We start from the raw sequence: 21,395 nt of genomic DNA, 5'->3' as shown, positions 1-21,395 counted from the left end.
CCTGAAACTGAAAAGATTCTGTAAAGCAAAGGACACGGTCAACAAGACAAAAGGACAACCTACAGAATGGGAAAAGATCTTCACTAACCCCACATCAGACAGAGGTCTGATCTCCAAAATATACAAAGAACTCAAGAAATTGGGCACCAAAAGATCACACAATTCAATTAAAAAAAATGAAGTACAGACCTAAACAGAGAACTCTCAACAGAGGAATCTAAAATGGCTGAAAGACACTTAAGGAAATGTTCAACATCCTTAGTCATCAGAGAAATGCAAAACAGAACAACTCTGAGATTGCATCTAACACCTGTAAGAATGACCAAGATCAAAAACACTGATGACAATTTATGCTGGAGAGGTTGTGGGGAAAAGGGAACACTTCTGCATTGCTGGTGGGAATGCAAGCTGGTCCAACCCCTTTGGATGTCAGTGTGGCAATTTCTCAGAAAATTAGGAAACAACCTTCCTCAAGACCCAATAATACCACTTTTGGGTATATATCCAAAGGATGCTCAATCCTGCCACAAGGACATGTGTTCAACTATGTTCATAGCAGCTTTATCATAGCCAGAACCTGGAAACAACCTAAATGCCCCTTGATCAAAGAATGGATAAAAAAGTGGTACATTTACACAATGGAATACTACACAGCAGAAAAAAATAACAACAGCTTGAATTTTGCAGGAAAATGGATGGAACTAGAAAACATTATTTTGAGTGAGGTAACCCAGACACAGAAAGACAATTATCACTGAATGTAGTTAAACTGAAAAATTTCAGCAACTGAGTCCACCAATATCTTTAACATTTCTCTTATATCATAAGGCACTCCAACATTTCTGAAAGTCAAAACAAATTGTGATATTTTAAATTAGATATTTTAGCATACTTTATGTTGAGAATATGGCTTATCTAAAAAAGAGAACTGGAGAAAAATAAAATAACAATCATAGCCTATAGGAGTCTGACCTAGGTCCCCTGCATATACATTATAGCCTAGTAGCTTGTTGAACTTGGGTAATTCCTAAAAGTGGGAGTGGGGGTGGTGACTGACTCTCTTGGCCTACTTGATGGGACCCTTTTCCTCCTACTGTGTTGTCTCATCCAGCCTTGATATGATAGTATGTGCCTGGTCTTATCGTGATTTGTTACGTCATGTTTGGTTGATGTCCCTGGGAGGCCTGTCCTTGTCTGAGAGGAGAGAGAGGTGGCATGGATCAAGGGGAGAGGAGAGATGGAGGGCCTGGAGGAAGAAAGGAAAAACTGCAGGCGGGATGTAATAGATGAGATAATAATAAAAGAAAAACAGTCACAGTGAAAAATGGGATAACCCCTACTGTTTATATTAGTCATCAATTTAAACTATAACATTCTTCCCACAATAAATAGATTTTCAAAAGTTTGGTGTTATTCCTCTTCATTTCTAAGTCACATATTGTCAATGAAAAGTACATTACTTTACAAATTCTTCATCTAAAAACAATTTTACTGCTTTTAATAAAGCTCAAGCATTTTTCTGTAGTAAGGATTATTTCATAATATGAATTTTGTATTCATAATTAATCTGTTTAAAATAGAAATTTTCAATTAAGTATCATACATATAAAACCTTAAAATCTGGATAAAATGCTCTTTCTCTAGAGTTGCATAATATTGATAGTATAGAATCAGTATTGCCATCTTTCTACTAGCAGAATTGTTCGCTTTAGGGGAAGCTGACTTAATAATTAAATATCAAAAAAAAATCTTAGTTCATATAATTAGACTTATCAGTAGAGAAAAATCACTGGAAAATGCTAGAATTTACTTATTTTCTGCAATGTTATGGATATAAAATTTTTATTTAGGTAAGTATATATGACCAAATTTCTAGTAGTATATTCTCTCCAATTCCATAGCCCAAAGTGCCTTTAAGATTCACTCACTTTTACCCAAAGAAAAACATATAAGCATCCCCCTGAATATTAACCTTCATCAGGCGTTGAAAGAAGACAGAGACAGAGACCAACATTGGAGCACTGGACTGAAGTCTCACGATCCAAAGGAGGAGCAGAAGGAGAGTGAGCACGAGCAAGGAACTCAGGACTGCGAGGGGTGCACCCCCACACTGAGGCAATGGGGATATTCTATCGGGAACTCACCAAGGCCAGCTGGCCGGGGTCTGAAAAAGCATGGGACAAAACTGGTCTCGCTGAACATAATGGACAATGAGGACTACTGAGAACTGAAGAACAATGGCAATGGGTTCTTGATCCTATTGCACGTAATGGCTTTGTGGGAGCCCAGGTAGTTTGGATGCTCACCTTAATAGACCTGGATGGAGGTGGGTGGTCCTTGGACCTCCCACAGGGCAGAGAAACCTGCTTGCTCTTTGGGCTGAGGAGGGAGGAAGACTTGATTGGGGGAGGGGGAGGGAATGGGAGGTGGTAGTGGGGAAGAGGCAGAAATCTTTAATAATTAAATAAATTAATTAATAAAAAAAAAAGGATTCACTCACTTTCTCAAACCATCAGATTGGTCTGCTCTTTCATAAACACACCCAGGAGGTAACAGGGAATAAATAATTATGTCAGAAGAATTAAATGAAAGTCTTAAAAAACATTATAAAACAACAAAATGATGGGAATCATTTCTCATAAATAATATAACTTTTACTTTAGAAGTAAGAATGTCTCATTGTAGGAAGAAAACATTTTTCTTGAAGTTTGTCTCATGTATCAGCAGTCTAAATTTTCTTCCTTAAGTGGTTCTCAGTTTATAAGTTCTTTGATTTCATAATACCTTAAACTCTAATCAAACCTGATTTTGAATTTTGAGTTTCCTTAAATAATTATCCAAGGAATTTAGGTCTTTCTAGCCATGGAAGATTTCTAATTTCTGGTACTTGAAGTATATATGTCTACCAACTAGTTTACTGTGTTTATAGCTATATTACCACTTACCTATGTAAATAACATAAGGAAAAGAATGAATCAAAGTTAGAGGATGCAAATAGTTAAGAATTCACTTCCATTTTTTGTGCGGGTCACTTGATGGACATGGGAATATTTAAGGATTGCGGTCAAGACCTGGTCTACATATATATTATATTATATTATATTATATTATATTATATTATATTATAGTCATTATATTATATATGCACTTCATTTTTCCTTTTATGTACTTAAATATAGTCAAGTAAGGCAAGATATCCCTTAAGGTTTATGAAGAGTCTGACTCCATTTGGATATTTGACTGCTGATAGTTTTTATTTTCTACTCTCCTGTCTCTTCCTATTTGGCTGGACCTTTAAACTCTAAAGCCACTGGTGACCACAAGAAAAAATAAATCTAACTAATCTCCCTTTGCAAGCTATTTTTACATAGCTTGGGATGCCTGCCAGTTATAGTCTCCTCAAAAAGACTCCTTCTGTAAATAAACATTTTATTCATAGTCTCTTGCTGTGTGGATTATTAATATTTGCACCTAATTCAGGAGTAGTAGGGTGGAGTATTTGTTCTCCTCCTGCAGGAAATCTTATCAAAGTAAGAAGCACTGATTTAAAAAAAAATACTGGTATTGTCAATATTTTGTCATTATATTAACTGATTTCTGTATTCCAAATTGAAAAAACGCAGACAGATAATATAAATAACATAGTAAAAATTAGAATAATAAAATAAAAAGTCCTCAAGTTTAGGAGATATATGGTAATAACATATACAGTTGAAAGCATATTATAAGAGATTGGATCCACATAGTTTTATATTTATGTGTTTCTTCTCTTTATAATTTAATCATTTATTCTAATGTTTAAGTAACTCAGGCCTTGAGCAGCTTAACTCTCTTTTACATTTAAATTAAGTCTGGTTTTATGACTTCAACTTTCGCAATGGTAGATAAGTCACATGTGTACATCATAGGCCAGCTTTGGACAAACAATGCAAATTGAAATACTAAATACTCTTTAGTATTAAACTGCACACGTAAATACTCTTTAACAATATTTGCAAGGCTATACTAGCAGAAACACAGTATTTGTAGTTGGAAAGCTACGTACTAGAACATTTTTCTGCTTACTTCCACAACGAATATTTAGACTATAGCAGACAATTTAAGATATAAAGAGATGGAAACTATATCACCTCCTTTAATAGCCTTTTATTTAATCTTATTGATAAATTAAGTACTTCTTCAACTTGATATTTTCCAATTTCTTTCCAAGTTTTCCTGTCTTTTAATATAATTAGGAAATAGTAAATGAAGTAATAAAATCACTTTCCCTACCACTAATGTATGACATTTACTTTAACTTTCCATCATGTAGCTTATTTTGTATCTTATTAATATCTTTTTAATTGTTTTTATTTCTCTTTCTTAAGCTTTCTGAAGTCTGTTTATCTCTTCTGAAGTCTGCTATGTCAAGATAATCTATTATAGCAATCTGACTAAAATAATAAAAATTATGCCATCCAGTTATTTCTAGTTATCTGATCAATGTTCCCTAATTATATTCTGATATCCCTCTAACATGTTAATTTTACAACACTTATATAATACCCAGAGTGAACAGCTTTGACTTGTAAAATTACAATTATGGCAAATGTAGAAAGACTTGTGAAAAATTTGGTAAAATTACGATTATTACATAAAATATTCATATTTTAATATAGTTTATAGTTAAATAAAGGTAAATAATGAATTTGAGTGCTATCACAATTTGAAAATATTTTAGCTTGTATACTCTATTGACTATATGTTCTATTCACAGTATAATCCTAGACTAGTTACTTGTCTGAAAAATCAGGAGATGAACTATAAGAAGAATTTAAAATTATGAACTGGACTCCTGTTATAGCACTTGTTTAGAGATTTAATTTTCACTTTGAATTTAAAAGTCTATTATTACTTACTGGTCTCTTCTGCAGTGTGGAGCTAAGTCAATTCGGAATTCTGGTAGGTAAATGAAACCATCAGCCTTGGTGTCCTAGGAAAAAATGAAAAAAGTGGAAGATTTAAGAGAGAGAGTTACAAATTGAAATAGAAAACCAAGAGCTAGGTCACCAGTGTTGTAGCAAACATTTTTCTAGACTGCTTATTACAGAATGCAGTTTGCTTAGCATGCACTTGAAATAGCTTTCTGCAAAGCAAATGAACCATGCATTTTTTTTTTAAAGCTAGCAATGGCAACAACAGATTTTACATTAATGATTATAAATGATTATTTGAAAATAAGCAAACAGCTCTCACCATCATTAAGGCATTCAAAGCAGACAAAAATATATCAGTGAAAGCCAGCAAAGAGAAGAGCTGTAGTATCATTTAGAATGCTACTAAACCTTCAGTTGTCTCACACAGAATGATGATCATATGTATCAAACATTTTCCACTTCAAAGCTTCTAAAACATCTAATAGTGAAACATCTAAGGATGACATTATTTAGCATATGAGCATCACAGAGCAGAGTTTGAAATTTAATTTTTTGTTTCTTTTGTCCTTAATATCATATAAGTAACCCATCAAATTTGTAAGACATTGTCATAAATTGACACAAAGTTGTGGCTCAGTGGTTAAGAGCACTGGCTGCTCTTCCAGAGGTCCTGAGTTCAATTCCCAGCAAATGCATGGTGGCTTACAACCACCTGCAATGAGATTTGGTGCCCTCTTGAGGAAGAGGTCTGGTCAGTCACCCTCATCAATTTAGACCATGAAATCCAATATAAACAAGTTCAACAGAACTGCCATATATAGACTCCATGCATGCTTCAGCATTGCCAGGGCATAAATTTCAATTCCAAATTTCATGAACACCTTCCAATATGTTTATAGAATTGACCCATGTTTACCATGTCACTTTTTTTCTGATTGATTCAAGGATAAAAAAGGGGATTGTATTATTATTAGTTTGTAATATTTGTAACTTACAAGAGAAAAAAGCATAAAAGTTATGAGAAAGTATAAGCCTAGTAATTTTGATATTAAAGATAAATCAAAACCTATACATTTAGTAACAACCTGATAAATGATCACTTATAAAAATACTCATAAAAGTGTAATTGTTAAAAAAAGGTGTCAGAACATTGATTAATCTTATATTAAGGAAATCAACTGTAAGAACATTCTTTAGATGAATAAAAGAGACCCACCATGGTGGACAGAATTTACTTTTGTTTTTCTGTGTCATTTAAACAGGGGTAACATACATGACACTCATCATGGCTGGTCAGAATACAAAATGATTTTGTATTTCACATTTGCTTTTGAAAACTTTTAAATTTGAAGAAGAAATAATTCCACATTGAGAAAAAGGGAATAGGGAAGTATGATGGGAAATAATATTCATTAAAGTTTTATGTGACAGACATTATACAAAGGTTATTTTCATATGCTAACTCCATTATCATAAACAATCATTGATTCAACTATTAGTTTTGAATAAATATATCCACATATGGTATATAAATTTCTGACTTGGTTAGGTGATACCAGATGAGACAAATATAGTACTTTTGAAAGCTTATGATCCAAGAGGAGACAGTTTTAATAAAAGTAAAATTACAAGGGTTAAAATCTTGTGATCAAACTTACATAGTGCTGAGAGCTAATGAGAATTGAAATGGTGGAGTAGGATCAAGAAAGACTATGCTAAAGAAGTGATGTATTGAAGTAAGATCTGAAGGTAGATTAAGTTTTTAATGAAGTCAACAACTAGGGATCATGTAATATTACAAGAAAAAGGAAGACCCATGTAAAGATTTCATAAATGGATGGAACACAGTACAGGAGAAAATAGAAGTGGCTAGTGTAGCTGGAATGTAAAATCCACAGGGTGGATAGTACAAGATGTAACAGAAGAGGTACAGGATTTATATATAAGGCCTAATAGTCCATGTTAAGGACATTTTAATGTAAGAGTTATGGAAAGTTAGTAATAGCTTTCAATAGACAAATGAGAAAATGGGGTGAAACGAGGTAGTAGGGATATGGCAAATTTATATTTAAAAGATCCCCTAATTACAGTGATAAACTAGAGGGAGACAAAAGTGAATATAACAGACAGAGTATAGGCTGTTGAAATTATTTCAAAGCTAACAATGGCTTGGAATAGACAGTGGAAATGTAGGGAAAATGATGAATTTGATAGATACTTAGGGGATAATTTTGGTGAGCGTAGTTATGGATATCCAGTAAGAAGTTAAAGAGTAGGATCTGCGACTAACTCCTTAGCAGAAAACCACAGGGAAGAGATCATTTGAGGATGGTGGTGTAATGAATTTTTCTTTGTACATGTTGATTAGGGGAAAGCTTGATAGCCCAATAGAGAGATTATTGAACTCATGAATCCTAAATATATGAAGAGAAATTTACCATATAGAAATAAATCTATCTGACCTCTGCATATGTATAGTAATTGAGGCTATATACATTGGAAAATAATTATTGAAAGATGTGTATAACAATAAGTAAAACTTGAGCTGGTTTCTGAAGAATGGAAACTTAAGTGTCTTAGAAAATATAACAATTTTGGGGAAAATATAATAATTTTTGGGAAAAAGGTGTTAAGGAGGAGTGACATGATGAAAATAAGGAAAGGTCAAATAAAATGAAGTCTAAAAGTGTCTTTTGGATTATCAACATAACAGCTTCATTTTCATCTGCTGAAAATTGTCCCAACAGAGTTGGGGGTAGGGAGAGTTTAGGGAACAGTTGAAGTGGGTAAATAAAAACAGAAAGCATTAAGAATAGTATCTAGAAGCTTGGCTGTACATGACAGGCTGTTAAGGTAAATGCCGAAGCTTTAATCAAAGCTCTTTACTCCTCTCCCCACTGGATAATTTTCAGGATGGAACTGGCAAAGTCATAAGTTTTCTTTTGGATATACTTATGACTTTGCCAGTTCCATCCTGTAAAATGATATTTGTTTGACTTTATAACCGCAAAAGATGCCTCTTTCATTTCACTGTTTATCTAAATGAAAGGATTCGAGTACTTTTTAAAAAGTTTGTGAGATGTATCTGGTTGAGAGGAAGAGGATCAATACAAAAGAGAAAGAGAGATGAAAATTTTGGCAAGTATTACAACTTGTTTGACCTCTTGAAGTTAATAAGTGAAAGGGCTTGGAGTAAACCAGGTATTTTTTGTTTCAAAACCATTATGTCATTGATTAAAATGCCTTCACTAGAATACTAGACAACCTAGAGAGTGTTTTAAAATGCAAGAAGTAGCATCAAAAGCTTATTCCTGACATTTAGTATTATGAACATCTTTTCATTTGTCTGAAGTGTATTCACTTAACTAATACCAAAAGGACTATTTTCAGCAACAGACTTTCATTGCTTCCTGGTGTACTTACATTCAGATGTGAGAACCAGTAGAGAGTTGAGTGCTTCAAAATAAACCAGTATTTTTTCCAACTGAAAAAGGAGATTCCTCTAGACGGCCTCTTATGCCAAAGCCATCCTTCACATTTCCCGTGACCCAGTTCCGTACAGGCTATTGCACAAAATTGAGCTTTAGACCAAGAACGACGGTCTTCCTCAGAGAAAAATGTGGGCAAGAGCTTTCTAAACCAAGACACTGCAAAAAATGAATAGGAATAGAATGTTAGCTTGGATATCACAGCAATGTAGATTAAATTATCATTACATTTTCCTCAATTTTACAACAATCTAACAACTTGTTCTCACTACAAATGGCAATATTTTTATTTTTCTTTACCTATAGTCATTTGCATTTCTTATTTTGTCAATAGTCATTTAAGCATTTATTTTGCCTTTCTTCCTAATGTTCTACTAATTTTTAAGTTGATTGATATATTAAGGATATTATCCTTCTGTCTGTCATATATATTCAAAATTTCTCCCCAATTTATCTGCCTTTTACTTTTCTTTACAGCACTGTGTATGTATACAGTTTTTCACTATTTAGTCATAGATAGGAAAATTATATTATTTTTTTCCTTAAAAGTTTTACTATTTTTTGCATGCAAATCATTAATACCTCTTGCTTTCTGTATATCTTACAAAACAGGAATCTTGGAATATTTGTATTTCCAAATGTTCTGACAGTTGCTCTAAACCATCTACTGAATACTATTTTCTCTACTGATTTTAAGTATCATCATTATTTTATTCTGAATTATTTTTTCTATTTTTACATTTCTAATTTGACTCTTTTTAAAAATAACTTTAAAGTATCTCATAATAAACATGGAAATTTGGCCTTGAAATACTTAAATGTATTGAGCTTCTCAACCCTTGCTTTGTAAAAGGTCAAGACAATCTTATTCTTACTATTAGACATTAAAACTGCTCATATTATATTCATTACAAGTGCTATATATGTCACTCCAACTTTGTAGTCACACTTCTAAAAACTTATCACTCAAGATTCCAGCCTGTAACAATTACTCTAATTACTAATTTGATGTTCTCTCAGGGTCATACTGATATAAGCAAAATTTCCAGCAGGTTCAAGTTGAATAGCTGCTCATATTAGGTTACTTAAAAAGTATATATATATATATATATATATATATATATATATATATACTATAGATCTCTTTGCAAAGCTATTCAAAGTTGCATAGTTTTTGTATGGTCAGCTATTTATTAGGAGTACATTCCTGCAGAGAACAGTTTAACACACAATTATAAAGCCATATCATTGCTGATACAGTAGTTCACTTTGTTGTGTTAGTTCATACATGTATAAATATGTGGAAAAGATGAATACTAGGATTATAATAACTTTTCAATATTGATACTTCAAATCTTGGCCTCTACTTTCCACTTCTACTGTGGAAGGTAGAATGATAAAGATAAACTCTTCTTCAAGACCTTACAACAAATATTTTAAAAAGGTACAAATGAGTTAGAGATCTTTGGTCCATTGAGAGAGAATCAAGACCAACAAACTTCAAGTGATATTTGCAATATTATTGATAGTTGTAACAGATCTTGATCCAGTATCTAAGTCTTCAATTATACCTGTTTCCTATATTTGTCCATAATTCTTATTGAAATTTTTTAAGGATCCATTTACTTTAAAGCCTTTTAGTGGATCCATATTAAGGGTGGGTATTTGATAGTTTGCTAAAACATTGTTAAAGTAAATGTGTGCACTGAGGGAAGGTTTAGTAAAATTATGTCAGCAATAATGTTTTGTCTAAACATTTGGAGTAATCATGTGGCAGGTTTCTTCTAACACAGACTCCACTACAAAATTCAATAAACCTATCTGTCTGAAAAAGACATCCCTCTTTAACAAAGAGAAAAAAGTATTTTATCTATTCTATGAATTTTCTGTAAGACAAGAAGTAAAATAAATCATGGAAAGAAATCCCTCAGTGTATAACATACAGGTTTTCTATATTTCACACGCACACATGCCCCACGCACATACACATGTATATAATCTTTTACATCATTTTGGAATATTTAACTTTATTTATTGTCAGGAAAATTACCCATTATGAAACTTGGGTAGTTTGAAGAATGACTGACAAAACAAAAATGTATACAGTCAATGAAAGCTTGAGTTAGATATAATTCTTAGACCCTATATCTTTCTATTTCATTGGATTAACTATTGTTAGCAGGATATTTTTATATAGAATGCATATATTAATAAAACTATATGTTCATACTACTGTTCTTTAAAAGGAACTATAACAAAAATGTTTCATAACATTTCTGAGATTTTTAGGATTGACATTATGCTTCAACTCCTTAGTACAAGCAGTAGTTGAGAGAAATGCATTCACCAGAACAGAAGGAAACAAAGCCAACAAGTAGAAACTTACAATCAATCCAGGTTTGGGCCTTTGCCTTCATGAAACAATTTATAAAATCCTATAAAGAAAAGTATATGCAAATTATGTAATCCATCAAGTTAAATGTTTATAATAATTTTTATATTCATTTGATCAGGTCATGATAACACTTTAACTTCATTTAACAATATAGAAGTAATATAAAAACACTTTAGGAGTTACTAGTCATTTTATTATAGAAAAGAGATAAATTAGAATGTAAGAGCCACAGGATGAACAGGACTTCTGTGAAAGGCTGGTCTCTGGACATGACATGGCTACCGTACACATGAACTCAAGCTGCTGTTATAAAACCTACAGAAGATCAAGTGAATTTAATATTCCATCATGGAGGAAGGAGGGGCTCTTGATCCCCTACCCTAAGCTAAGGAGCTAAGGACAGTTAATTACTGTTAAAGAAGGGTGTGTCATTTTTCACTGTATGTGAGAGGGTGGGGTAGCCATTGGAGGAGGGGAGGAAGTGGAAATTTTTGATTGTAAAAATAAAAAAAAAATATGCCCAAGGGGAAGAGCACCTGCACACTTGGCATAAGAAAAAGGAATTTAAATGATTAGATTATTATACTTGATTTTGTTAAAGTCTCCCTTAATTTCTAGAATGAAGCTTAGTTTCATCTGTTTTGTTGCTTTTTAATGCATAGGTGGTCAAATTATTATTAGATATTCCATAATTTTACATTTATATTAAAAACTTACTATTCTGATACTTTATTATTTTGTTTTATCAATAAGATGCACAAGCTCAAAAAAACTAACTTGGAATTAAAATGATCAACTTAAGTGTGATAAAAGAAGTTCCATAACACTTTTTGTGCCAGGCTCCTTTGTAGTAGGCAGTTTTGTAATTTTCCAATTTATTTTATTGTTTGTTAATTTCTGAGTTTTCTTGTATCAAATTTTCTTTTACATTTTTACTGAAAAATATAATTTCCAGTTAAACATACACATCTGTAGTTTTTCTTTACTTAATTAATTTTTAAAAATTAAATTAAAATATAATTACATCACTCTGACTTCCCTGTCCTCCCAGTCCTCTCTGCCTCCTGCCTCCATTCCCTCCCATGTCTCCTCCCTCTGTCCTCTCCCATGTCTCCTTCCTCCATCCCTTCCCAAGTCTCCACCCTTCCAACCCTCCGATGTCTCCTTCCTTTATTCCGTCCCATGTCTCCTGAGGACTCACTCTCCAGTCAATGACCTCCTTTTGATTATTATCGTTATCTATCTATCTATCTATCTATCTATCTATCTATCTATCTATCTATCATCTATCTATCTATCATCTATCTATCTATACTGTTCTAAACAGGTTTTCTTTTGACTTTTAAAGATAATTCCTCACTCTGAAGTCCAGGCTTGCCTTAAATTCAAAATTCTATGCCTTCACCTCCTGATTACTGGAATCACATGCATGTATCATTGTGTCTGACTTATAATTTCTTTTTTCTTTTCTTTTTTTTCAAGACAGGGTTTCTCTGTAGCTTTGCTCCCTGTCCTGGAACTAGCTCTTGTAGTCCAGGCTGGCCTCAAACTCACAGTGATCTGTCTGCCTCTGCCTCCCGAGTGTTGGGATTAAAGGTGTGCACCACCGCTGCCCAATGACTTATAATTTTTAATGATAGCAAAAATAATAAAATAGAAATTGGTAATCCCTAAAGCCCTGACACATACCTGTGGCCAGTTGCCTCACTATAAATCACTAAATACTAACAGTTTCTATTTTACTTTCTGCAGTTATTTTTAGTCTAATGCTTTGATTCTTGTGATCACTTTGCTCTGTTTAAGATGTGATGATTTTTAATCTTATGGGAGAAAGTAAATTTCCAGCTTATATTAACACATCTCCCTTGATTCCTCCTCCCACATTTTGTTACATTCATACTTTTAGCTCTTCAACAGGTAACTTCCCCCTCCAAATAAATTGATTTTGATAATCACTATTGCTTCCTACTGTGTTGGTGCATATAGGAACCCAGCAGTTTAAAGTAGAGATTCATTACTATTATAATAAAATAAAGCTATAGTTTAAAATCCATATGCCACTAATTATATTAATGTATCAAGATTGCCAAGAAAGTAGATATACTTTTTGATCTTTTACTAAAATATTTATACATGTTTCAGTAATTCATAAGCTAAATCGAACCACATTTCAACTATGCTTTGAGTTTACTGAGTAAAGTTTAATTGGTTGTGTATATGAAGTTAGATTGGCCTATATTAAAGAAATCAGATACTTATCTTTACTGCACTTTGTAATACATAAACTGTTGCTGACAATATTATAATTGAGATTAAGATTTTATTACTTTCAATGAACTGTAAGAAAGTGTAGACAGCTTTCAAATTTTCTGTATAATTCTCCATATCTATGCTTTCAGTGTAAATTGTTTTTTACTTTTGAAAGAAGATTGAACATATACAATTTTGAAGTATACAATTATAAAGTGTGTATGTATAGTTTATTCTATATGATCTTATCACCTAAAGTCATATAAAGTGGATTTAAAATAATTTTTCCTGTGATAACAATGAAAAATATTTCAAAACGAAACAGTGTAAGATCACAGTTAGTGATTTAAGAAGAATAACCAAGGCCACTTGGATCAACATTTCTTGATAACTAGGCCAGCAATCTTTCTGCATTAACATATAATGGAAACCAACATTCAAATACAAATAATAATATGCCTATCATAGATACATAATACATGATAATACTGTAATTATTTGAAATCATAGTTATCAAAAAGATAATAATCAGAAGCTGAAACAGATATATTCCAAAATAGGAAACCTATACATAAAATCGGTATTTCAAATTATCAATGTAAAAATTGTCTTTTCAGATTATGTATATATATATATATGCTTTCATACCTGATCATTTGGTATTGCATAACCATTTGGTATGCTCTTCTTTGGAAAGGACTATTTCTCTTGCTGTCACCATAGTTACCAAATGTTTAAACAACAATACTGAATGTATTTAATGACTTTTAAAAAATATTTGGAGAGACACTAAGGCTACCCACCCAGAGCAGTGAGTGCCTGACTAGCAGGCAGGCCTCAAGGTCCCCGCGAGGGAGCGCTGGCCCCTGCTGCTGGGGCTGCAGGGTCTGCTGTGCTCTTCTGGACCCGCCCTGCCTGCCTCCTTCTTCCCTTGGTCCCTGGCTCATTGGGCTTCCAGGTGTCCCTGTGTAGGTGCTGAGAAGTTCCATCTGGACAGGTGAGTGTGTGCTATCCAGGGGCAGACTGTCCCGGAAGAGAGCACAACTCCCCCTCCCCCAGCTCCTGCTGCAGGGCTTTCTTTCCTACACACGCCCCCTCCCCCAATCCTGACTTGTCTGCAAGGTCCTTTGCTGAGGATCAGCTTCCTGCTCCTACACTAAGGCTACCCACCCAGAGCAGTGAGTGCCTGACTAGTGGGCAGGCCTCAAAGTCCCCGCGAGGGAGCGCAGGTCCCTGCTGCTGGGGCTGCAGGGTCTGCTGTGCTCTTCTGGACCCGCCCTGCCTGCCTCCTTCTTCCTTGGTCCCTGGCTCATTGCGCTACCAGGCATCCCTGTGTAGGTGCTGAGAAGTTCCATCTGGACGGGTGAGTGTGTGCTATCCAGGGGCGGACTGTCCCGAAAAAGAGCACAAACCCCCCTCCCCCAGCTCCTGCTGCAGGGCTTTCTTACCTACACACGCCCCCCTCCCCCCCAAGCCTGCCTTGTCTGAAAGGTCCTTTGCTGAGGACCGGCTTCCTGCTCCTAAACTAAGGCAACCCACTCAGAGTGGTGAGTGCCTGCCTACTGGGCAGGCCTCAAGAACCCCCAAAAGGGAGCGCAGGCACCTACAGCTTGTGCTGCAGAGTCGCCTGTGTTCTACTCAACCCTGCCCTACCCCCCACATTTGCCCTTTTGTCTGCCTGTCATTGGACTACCAGGCATCCATGTTTTGGTGAGAGGAGTCCATCTGGAAGGGAACGGTTCCTGCCCCTACACTGGGGAGATACACCCAGAGATTAGTCACAGCAAAGACTGGACCAAGACACCAGGGCTCTCCTGGCTTCATTTGAAGGAAGAGATGGGCAGGCGCCAATGCAAGAATTCCTCCAACAACCTGAAAGGCAACATGACATCACCAGAATCAAGGAATCCCGAAACAAGAAGAATTGTACATCCTATTCCAGAAGAATTAGAAGAATTCGACTCAAAAGTGAATTATATGAAAATAATAGAGGACCTTAAACAGGAGGTGAAAAACTGCCATAATCAATTAGAGATTACAAACAAAAAGGTAGAGGAAATGAATAAATCTCTCAAAGATTCCCAAGAAAACCAAGAGAAACAAGAAAAAGCAATCAAACAGGTAAGGGAAACGGTTCAAGACTTGAAGAATAAAGTGGAAGTAATGAGGAAAACACAAACCAAGGGAAGGATGGAGATGGAAAATTTGGATTACCGAACAGGAACTACAGAGACAAGTACTACCAACAGATTACAAGAGATAGAAGAAAGAATCTCAGACACTGAAGATACCATAGAGAAAATAAACACACTGATCAAAGAAAACAGCAAAACCAACAAATTCTCAACACAAAACATTCAGGAAATCTGGGACACAATAAAAAGACCAAACCTAAGAATAATAGGGATAGAAGAAGGAGAAGAACAGCTCAATGGTCCAGAAAATATATTTAATAAAATTATAGAAGAAAACTTTCCCAACCTTAAGAAAGATATTCCTTTGAAGGTCCAAGAAGCATACAGAACACCGAATAGACTGTATCAAAAAAAAAAACAAAAAAAAAACAACAACAACAAAAAAAACATCTCCTCGTCATATAATAATCAAAACACAAAACATACAGAATAAAGAAAGAATATTAAGAGCTGCAAAGGAAAAAGGTCAAGTTACCTATAAAGGTAAACCTATCAGACTTACACCTGATTTCTCTATGGAAACCATGAAAGCCAGAAGGTCCTGGATAGATGTACTGCAGAAACTAAGAGACCATGGATGCAATCCCAGACTACTATACCCAGCCAAGCTTTCGTTCACTATAAATGGAGAAAACAAAATTTTCCAGGATAAAAACAAATTTAAGCAATACATAGCCACAAATCCAGCCTTACAGAAAGTAATTGAAGGAAAATCACAACCCAAAGAGTCCAACAATGCCCACAATAATTCAGACATCTACTGACACTTCACCAGGACAACTTGAAGAAGGGAAACACACAAACTCTACTACCAAATAAAAAAAGAAAGAAAGAAAGAAAAAATGACCGGAGTTAACAACCACTGGTCATTAATATCACTTAATATCAATGGACTCAACTCACCTATAAAGAGGCACAGGCTAAGAGATTGGATACGAAAACAGGATCCAACATTCTGCTGTTTACAAGTAACACAACTCAACCACAAAGACAGGCATCTACTCAGAGTAAAGGGCTGGGAAAAGGTTTATCAAGCAAACGGACCTAAGAAACAAGCAGGTGTGGCCATACTAATTTCTAACAAAGTTGACTTCAAACTTAAATCAATCAGAAGAGATGGAGAGGGACATTTTTTACTCATAACGGGAACAATTCATCAGGATGAAGTCTCAATCCTGAGTATCTATGCCCCTAATATAAAAGCACCCACTTATGTAAAAGAAACATTACTAAAACTCAAGGCAGTCATCAAACCACACACACTAATAGTAGGAGATTTCAACACTCCTCTCTCACCACTGGACAGGTCAATCAGACAGAAACCTAACAGAGAAATAAGAGGACTAAGGGAGGTAATGAATCAAATGGTCTTAATAGACATCTATAGAACATTCTACCCAAATAGGAAAGAATATATCTTCTTCTCTGCAGCTCATGGAACCTTCTCAAAAATAGACCACATACTCGGTAACAAAGCAAACTTACACAGTTACAAAAAGAATATTATTAACCACCTGTGTCTTATCAGATAACGATGGATTAAAGTTAGAATTCAACAACAATGCTATCCCCAGAAAGCCTACAAACTCATGGAAACTGGACAGTCAACTACTGAACCACACCTGGATCAAGGAAGAAATAAAGAAAGAAATTAAAGTCTTTCTTGAATTCAATGAAAACGAAGACTCAACATACTCAAACCTATGGGACACTATGAAAGCAGTGCTAAGAGGAAAGTTCATAGCATTAAGTGCCCACTTAAAGACAACGGAGAAAGCACACATTGGAGACTCAATAGCCCACCTGAAAGCTCTAGAAAAAAAAAGAAGCAGACTCACCTAGGAGAAGTAGAAGACGGGAAATAATCAAACTGAGGGCTGAAATCAACAAAATAGAAACACAGAACACAATCCAAAGAATCAATGAAACAAAAGCTGGTTCTTGGAGAAAATCAATAAGATTGATAAACCCCTATCCAAACTAATCAAACGGCAGAGAGAGAATACGGAAATTAACAAGATCAGAAATGAAAAGGGAGACATAACCACAGACACAGAGGAAATTCAGAGAATCATTATATCTTACTACAAAAGCCTGTATGCCACAAAATTAAAAAATGGAAAAGAAATGGACACTTTTTTAGGTAAGTACCATATAGCAAAGTTAAACCAGGACCAGGTGAACAATATAAATAGACCTGTTAGTTGCGAAGAATTAGAAGTTGTTATAAAAAACCTCCCTACCAAAAAAAGCCCAGGTCCAGACGACTTCAATGCAGAATTCTACCAGAACTTCCAAGAAGACCTAATACCTATGCTCCCTAATGTATTCCACAATATAGAAACAGAGAAGTCATTTCCAAATTCATTTTATAAAGCTGCAGTTACTCTGATACCAAAACCACACAAAGACACAATCAAGAAAGAGAACTACAGGCCAATCTCACTCATGAACATCAATGCGAAAATCCTCAATAAAATACTGGCAAACCGAATCCAAGAACACATTAGAAAAATTATCCATTATGATCAAGTAGGCTTCATCCCAGAGTTGCAGGGCTGGTTCAACATAGGCAAATCTATCAATGTAATCCATCATATAAATAAACTGAAAGAAAAAACCATATGATCCTTTCATTAGATGCTGAAAAAGCATTTTACAAAATTCAACATCCCTTTATGATAAAGGTCTTAGATTAGGGATACAAGGGTCATACCTCACTATAATAAAAGCTATATATAGCAAGCCGACAGCTAACATCAAATTAAATGAAGAGAAACTCAAAGCTATTCCACTAAAATCAGGAACACGACAAGACTGTCCACTCTCTCCATACCTCTTTAATATAGTGCTTGAAATTCTAGCGATAGCAACAAGACAACATAAGGGGATCAAGGGATTCAAATTGGAAAGGAAGAAGTAAAACTTTCGCTATTTGCAGATGATATGATAGTGTACATAAGCGACCCCAAAAACTCCAGCAAAGAACTCCTACAGCTGATAAACATCTTTAGTAACGTGGCAGGATACAAGATCAACTCCAAAAAATCAGTTGCCCTCCTATACACAAAGGTTAAGGAAGCAGAGAGTGAAATCAGAGAAGCATCACCTTTCACGATAGCCATAAATAGCATAAAATATCTTGGGGTAACTCTAATCAAGGAAGTGAAGGATCTATTTGACAAGAACTTTAAGTCTTGGAAGAAAGAAATTGAGGAGGATACCAGAAAATGGAAGGATCTCCCTTGCTCTTGGATTGGGAGGATCAACATAGTAAAAATGGCAATTCTACCAAGGGCACTTTATAGATTCAATGCAATCCCCATTAAAATCCCATCAAAATTCTTCACAGATCTTGAGAGGACATTAATCAACTTTATATGGAAAAACAAAAAACCCAGGATAGCCAAAACAATCTTATATAATAAAGGATCGTCTGGAGGCATTACCGTCCCTGACTTCAAACTCTATTACAGAGCTTCAGTATTGAAAACAGCTTGGTATTGGCATAAAAACAGAGAAGTCGATCAATGGAACCGAGTAGAAGACCCTGATTTTAACCCACAAACCTATGAACACCTGATTTTTGATAAAGGAGCTAAAAGTATTCAATGGAAAAAAGAGCATCTTCAACAAATGGTGCTGGCAGAACTGGTTGTCAACATGTAGAAGAATGAAAATAGATCCATATCTATCGCCATGCACAAAACTCAAGTCCAGATGGATTAAAGACCTCAATATCAGTCAGAACACACTGAACCTGATAGAAGAAAAAGTGGGAAGTACTCTACAACATATGGGTACAGGAGATCACTTCCTACGTATATCCCCAGCAGCACAGACATTAAGGGTAACATTGAATAAATGGGGCCTACTGAAACTGAGAAGCTTCTGTAAAGCAAAGGACACTGTCACTAAGACAAAAAGGCAACCCACTGACTGGGAGAAGATCTTCACCAACCCTGCAACAGACAAAGGTCTGATCTCCAAAATATATAAAGAACTCAAGAAACTAGATTTTAAAATGGTAATTAACCCAATTAAAAAATGGGGCACTGAACTGAACAGAGAATTCTCAACAGAAGAAATTCAAATGGCCAAAAGACACTTAAGGTCATGCTCAACCTCCCTAGCGATAAGGGAAATGCAAATTAAAACAACTTTGAGATATCATCTTACACCTGTCAGAATGGCTAAAATCAAAAACACCAATGATAGCCTAGTTACTATTTTTAAGTGCAGGAATTCCTTTCAGAACATTAAAGGAATTAATAAAAGGGTTTCACTTGGGTTTAAATAGGCTATTTTGGCAAAACATTAATTTAAAAAGCATTTTACCTGAAAGCAGCCAGATACATTTAATTTGCAATTTAAAAATTAAAATTGACACCACTGACATCATTTGCCATACCACTAAGATTGCTAAAATTCTACTTTCAATTGGAATAGTGTTTGTCTTGTGTCTTAATTCCTTCTCACTTCTACAGAACATTTGGACATTTGCCCACTTCTACTATACAATTTCTCACTTGATATTATCCAAAAGACCAAGAATCATTGCCTTCTTTTACTATGGGCTCGGATTTTTAAGCTTAGAACATTTGCCATTATGCCATTAAGTAGATGGTAGTATCTCTGTTATAACTCTGCCCCAAACAAGTAGATATTAAGTGGTATGCCTTAAACACATAGGTTAACATGCTTTAAAAGTCCTTTAGTTGATATTTCCATTTTGGCTTCCATTAATGACTGTACCATGGAGAATATAATAACGAATTATCTTCCTCAACCACTAGCATTTGTTTATTTTATTTTATTTATATTTTGTTTTTCAAGACAGGGTTTCTCTGTGTAATAGTCCCAGATTTCCTGGAATTCACTTTGTAGACCAGGATGGCCTCAAGTTCATAGAGACCTACCTGCTTCTGTCTCCCTTGTGCTGGGATTAAAGAAGTGCACCAACATGACTTGACTAATCCTAGCATTTAATAGGTACCCAAAGTTTTTTTTTTATTTTTTTCTTAGCGTCATTTTATGTGTAGGAGTGTTTTGCCTGCATATATGTATGTGCACCATGTGCTTGCCTGCTGCCCATGAAGGTCAGAAAAAGGCATCATACTGCCTGAAACAGGAATAATGGATGGTATTAAGCTACTATGTAGGTGCTGTGAACTGAACCCAAGTCCTTTGCAAGAATTGCAAGTGCTCTTAACTGCCGAGTCATCTCTATAGACCAGGCACCCAAAGTTTCTTGCATTTAGTTTACTTCTTCAAAGATTTATACAGTCATAAAACAACCAATTCCATACTTCCGCATTTTAGAAGATTGATACAGCCAGTTTGTCAGACTGAGAAAAGGGCTCACGTCAGCAAATGGCAACTAATGTTAATTTCATGTCTGTAGCCTAGTAAAGGAATGGTTATAAATGCCAAATAAGTTACAATCCATATAAAGACCTCATGAATGCTAATAGTCACCAGTTTGAGGTGTATAGAAATTGAGAAACTTAAATTCTATCTATCTTCCTTTTTTTTTTTTTTTTTGGTTTTTCGAGACAGGGTATCTCTGTAGTTTTGGAGCCTGTCCTGGAACTAGCTCTTGTAGACCAGGCTGGTCTCGAACTCACAGAGATCCGCCTGCCTCTGCCTCCCGAGTGCTGGGATTAAAGGCGTGTGCCACCACTGCCCGGCTTCTATCTTCCATTTTTTTAAATGTGCAAACTAAAGTTCAAAGAAGTTGAATTTTTTACCAAGTTAATATACTCTTTTAGGGAAAAAAATGTCCTAGAATAGAGACTGGAGAGATAGCTCAGTAGTTTATAAATTACAATGGACCTTTTGATGAATGAGTTTTACTAAACAAAATAAGTTTTATACCATTTAAACATCATTTTAGCCCAAAATATTCATTTTAGTACTTTATTTTATATATAATATCTTATATTACTAGTTTTTATTACATATAAATAAATTTATCTTTATTAGACATTACTTTATATTTTATAATCAGGAATATCATTTTTGATTTTGCTTTATAAACACAGTATCTTATTATTTCATATAGTTAGACTTACAACCAATTTCTAGGAGTTGAATCATTATGAAGATATAATAATTTACTCTACCCAATTAGTCTTCAATGAAAACTCTA

At 34.8% G+C, this 21,395-nt stretch overlaps 1 protein-coding gene across 1 annotated transcript in view; it reads right to left on the bottom strand.

The window, feature by feature from the left end:
* The window catches only part of LOC130867349 (uncharacterized), a 425,312-nt gene that overhangs the window by 56,474 nt on the left and 347,443 nt on the right, over positions 1-21,395 (bottom strand). The window contains exons 17-21 of the mRNA XM_057759223.1: positions 20,018-20,036; positions 18,397-18,418; positions 10,791-10,839; positions 8,340-8,563; positions 4,899-4,972 (exon numbers count right to left, since the gene is read on the bottom strand). Coding sequence (XP_057615206.1) covers positions 4,899-4,972; positions 8,340-8,563; positions 10,791-10,839; positions 18,397-18,418; positions 20,018-20,036 — 388 coding nt within the window. The remainder of the gene's footprint in view (positions 1-4,898; positions 4,973-8,339; positions 8,564-10,790; positions 10,840-18,396; positions 18,419-20,017; positions 20,037-21,395) is intronic.

The sequence above is a fragment of the Chionomys nivalis genome, chromosome X (assembly GCF_950005125.1).
Source record: "Chionomys nivalis chromosome X, mChiNiv1.1, whole genome shotgun sequence".
In the NCBI taxonomy this organism is placed as follows: Eukaryota; Metazoa; Chordata; class Mammalia; order Rodentia; family Cricetidae; genus Chionomys; species Chionomys nivalis.
The sequence above is the reverse complement of the archived record's forward strand: the minus strand, read 5'-3'. Positions and strand labels throughout refer to the sequence as shown.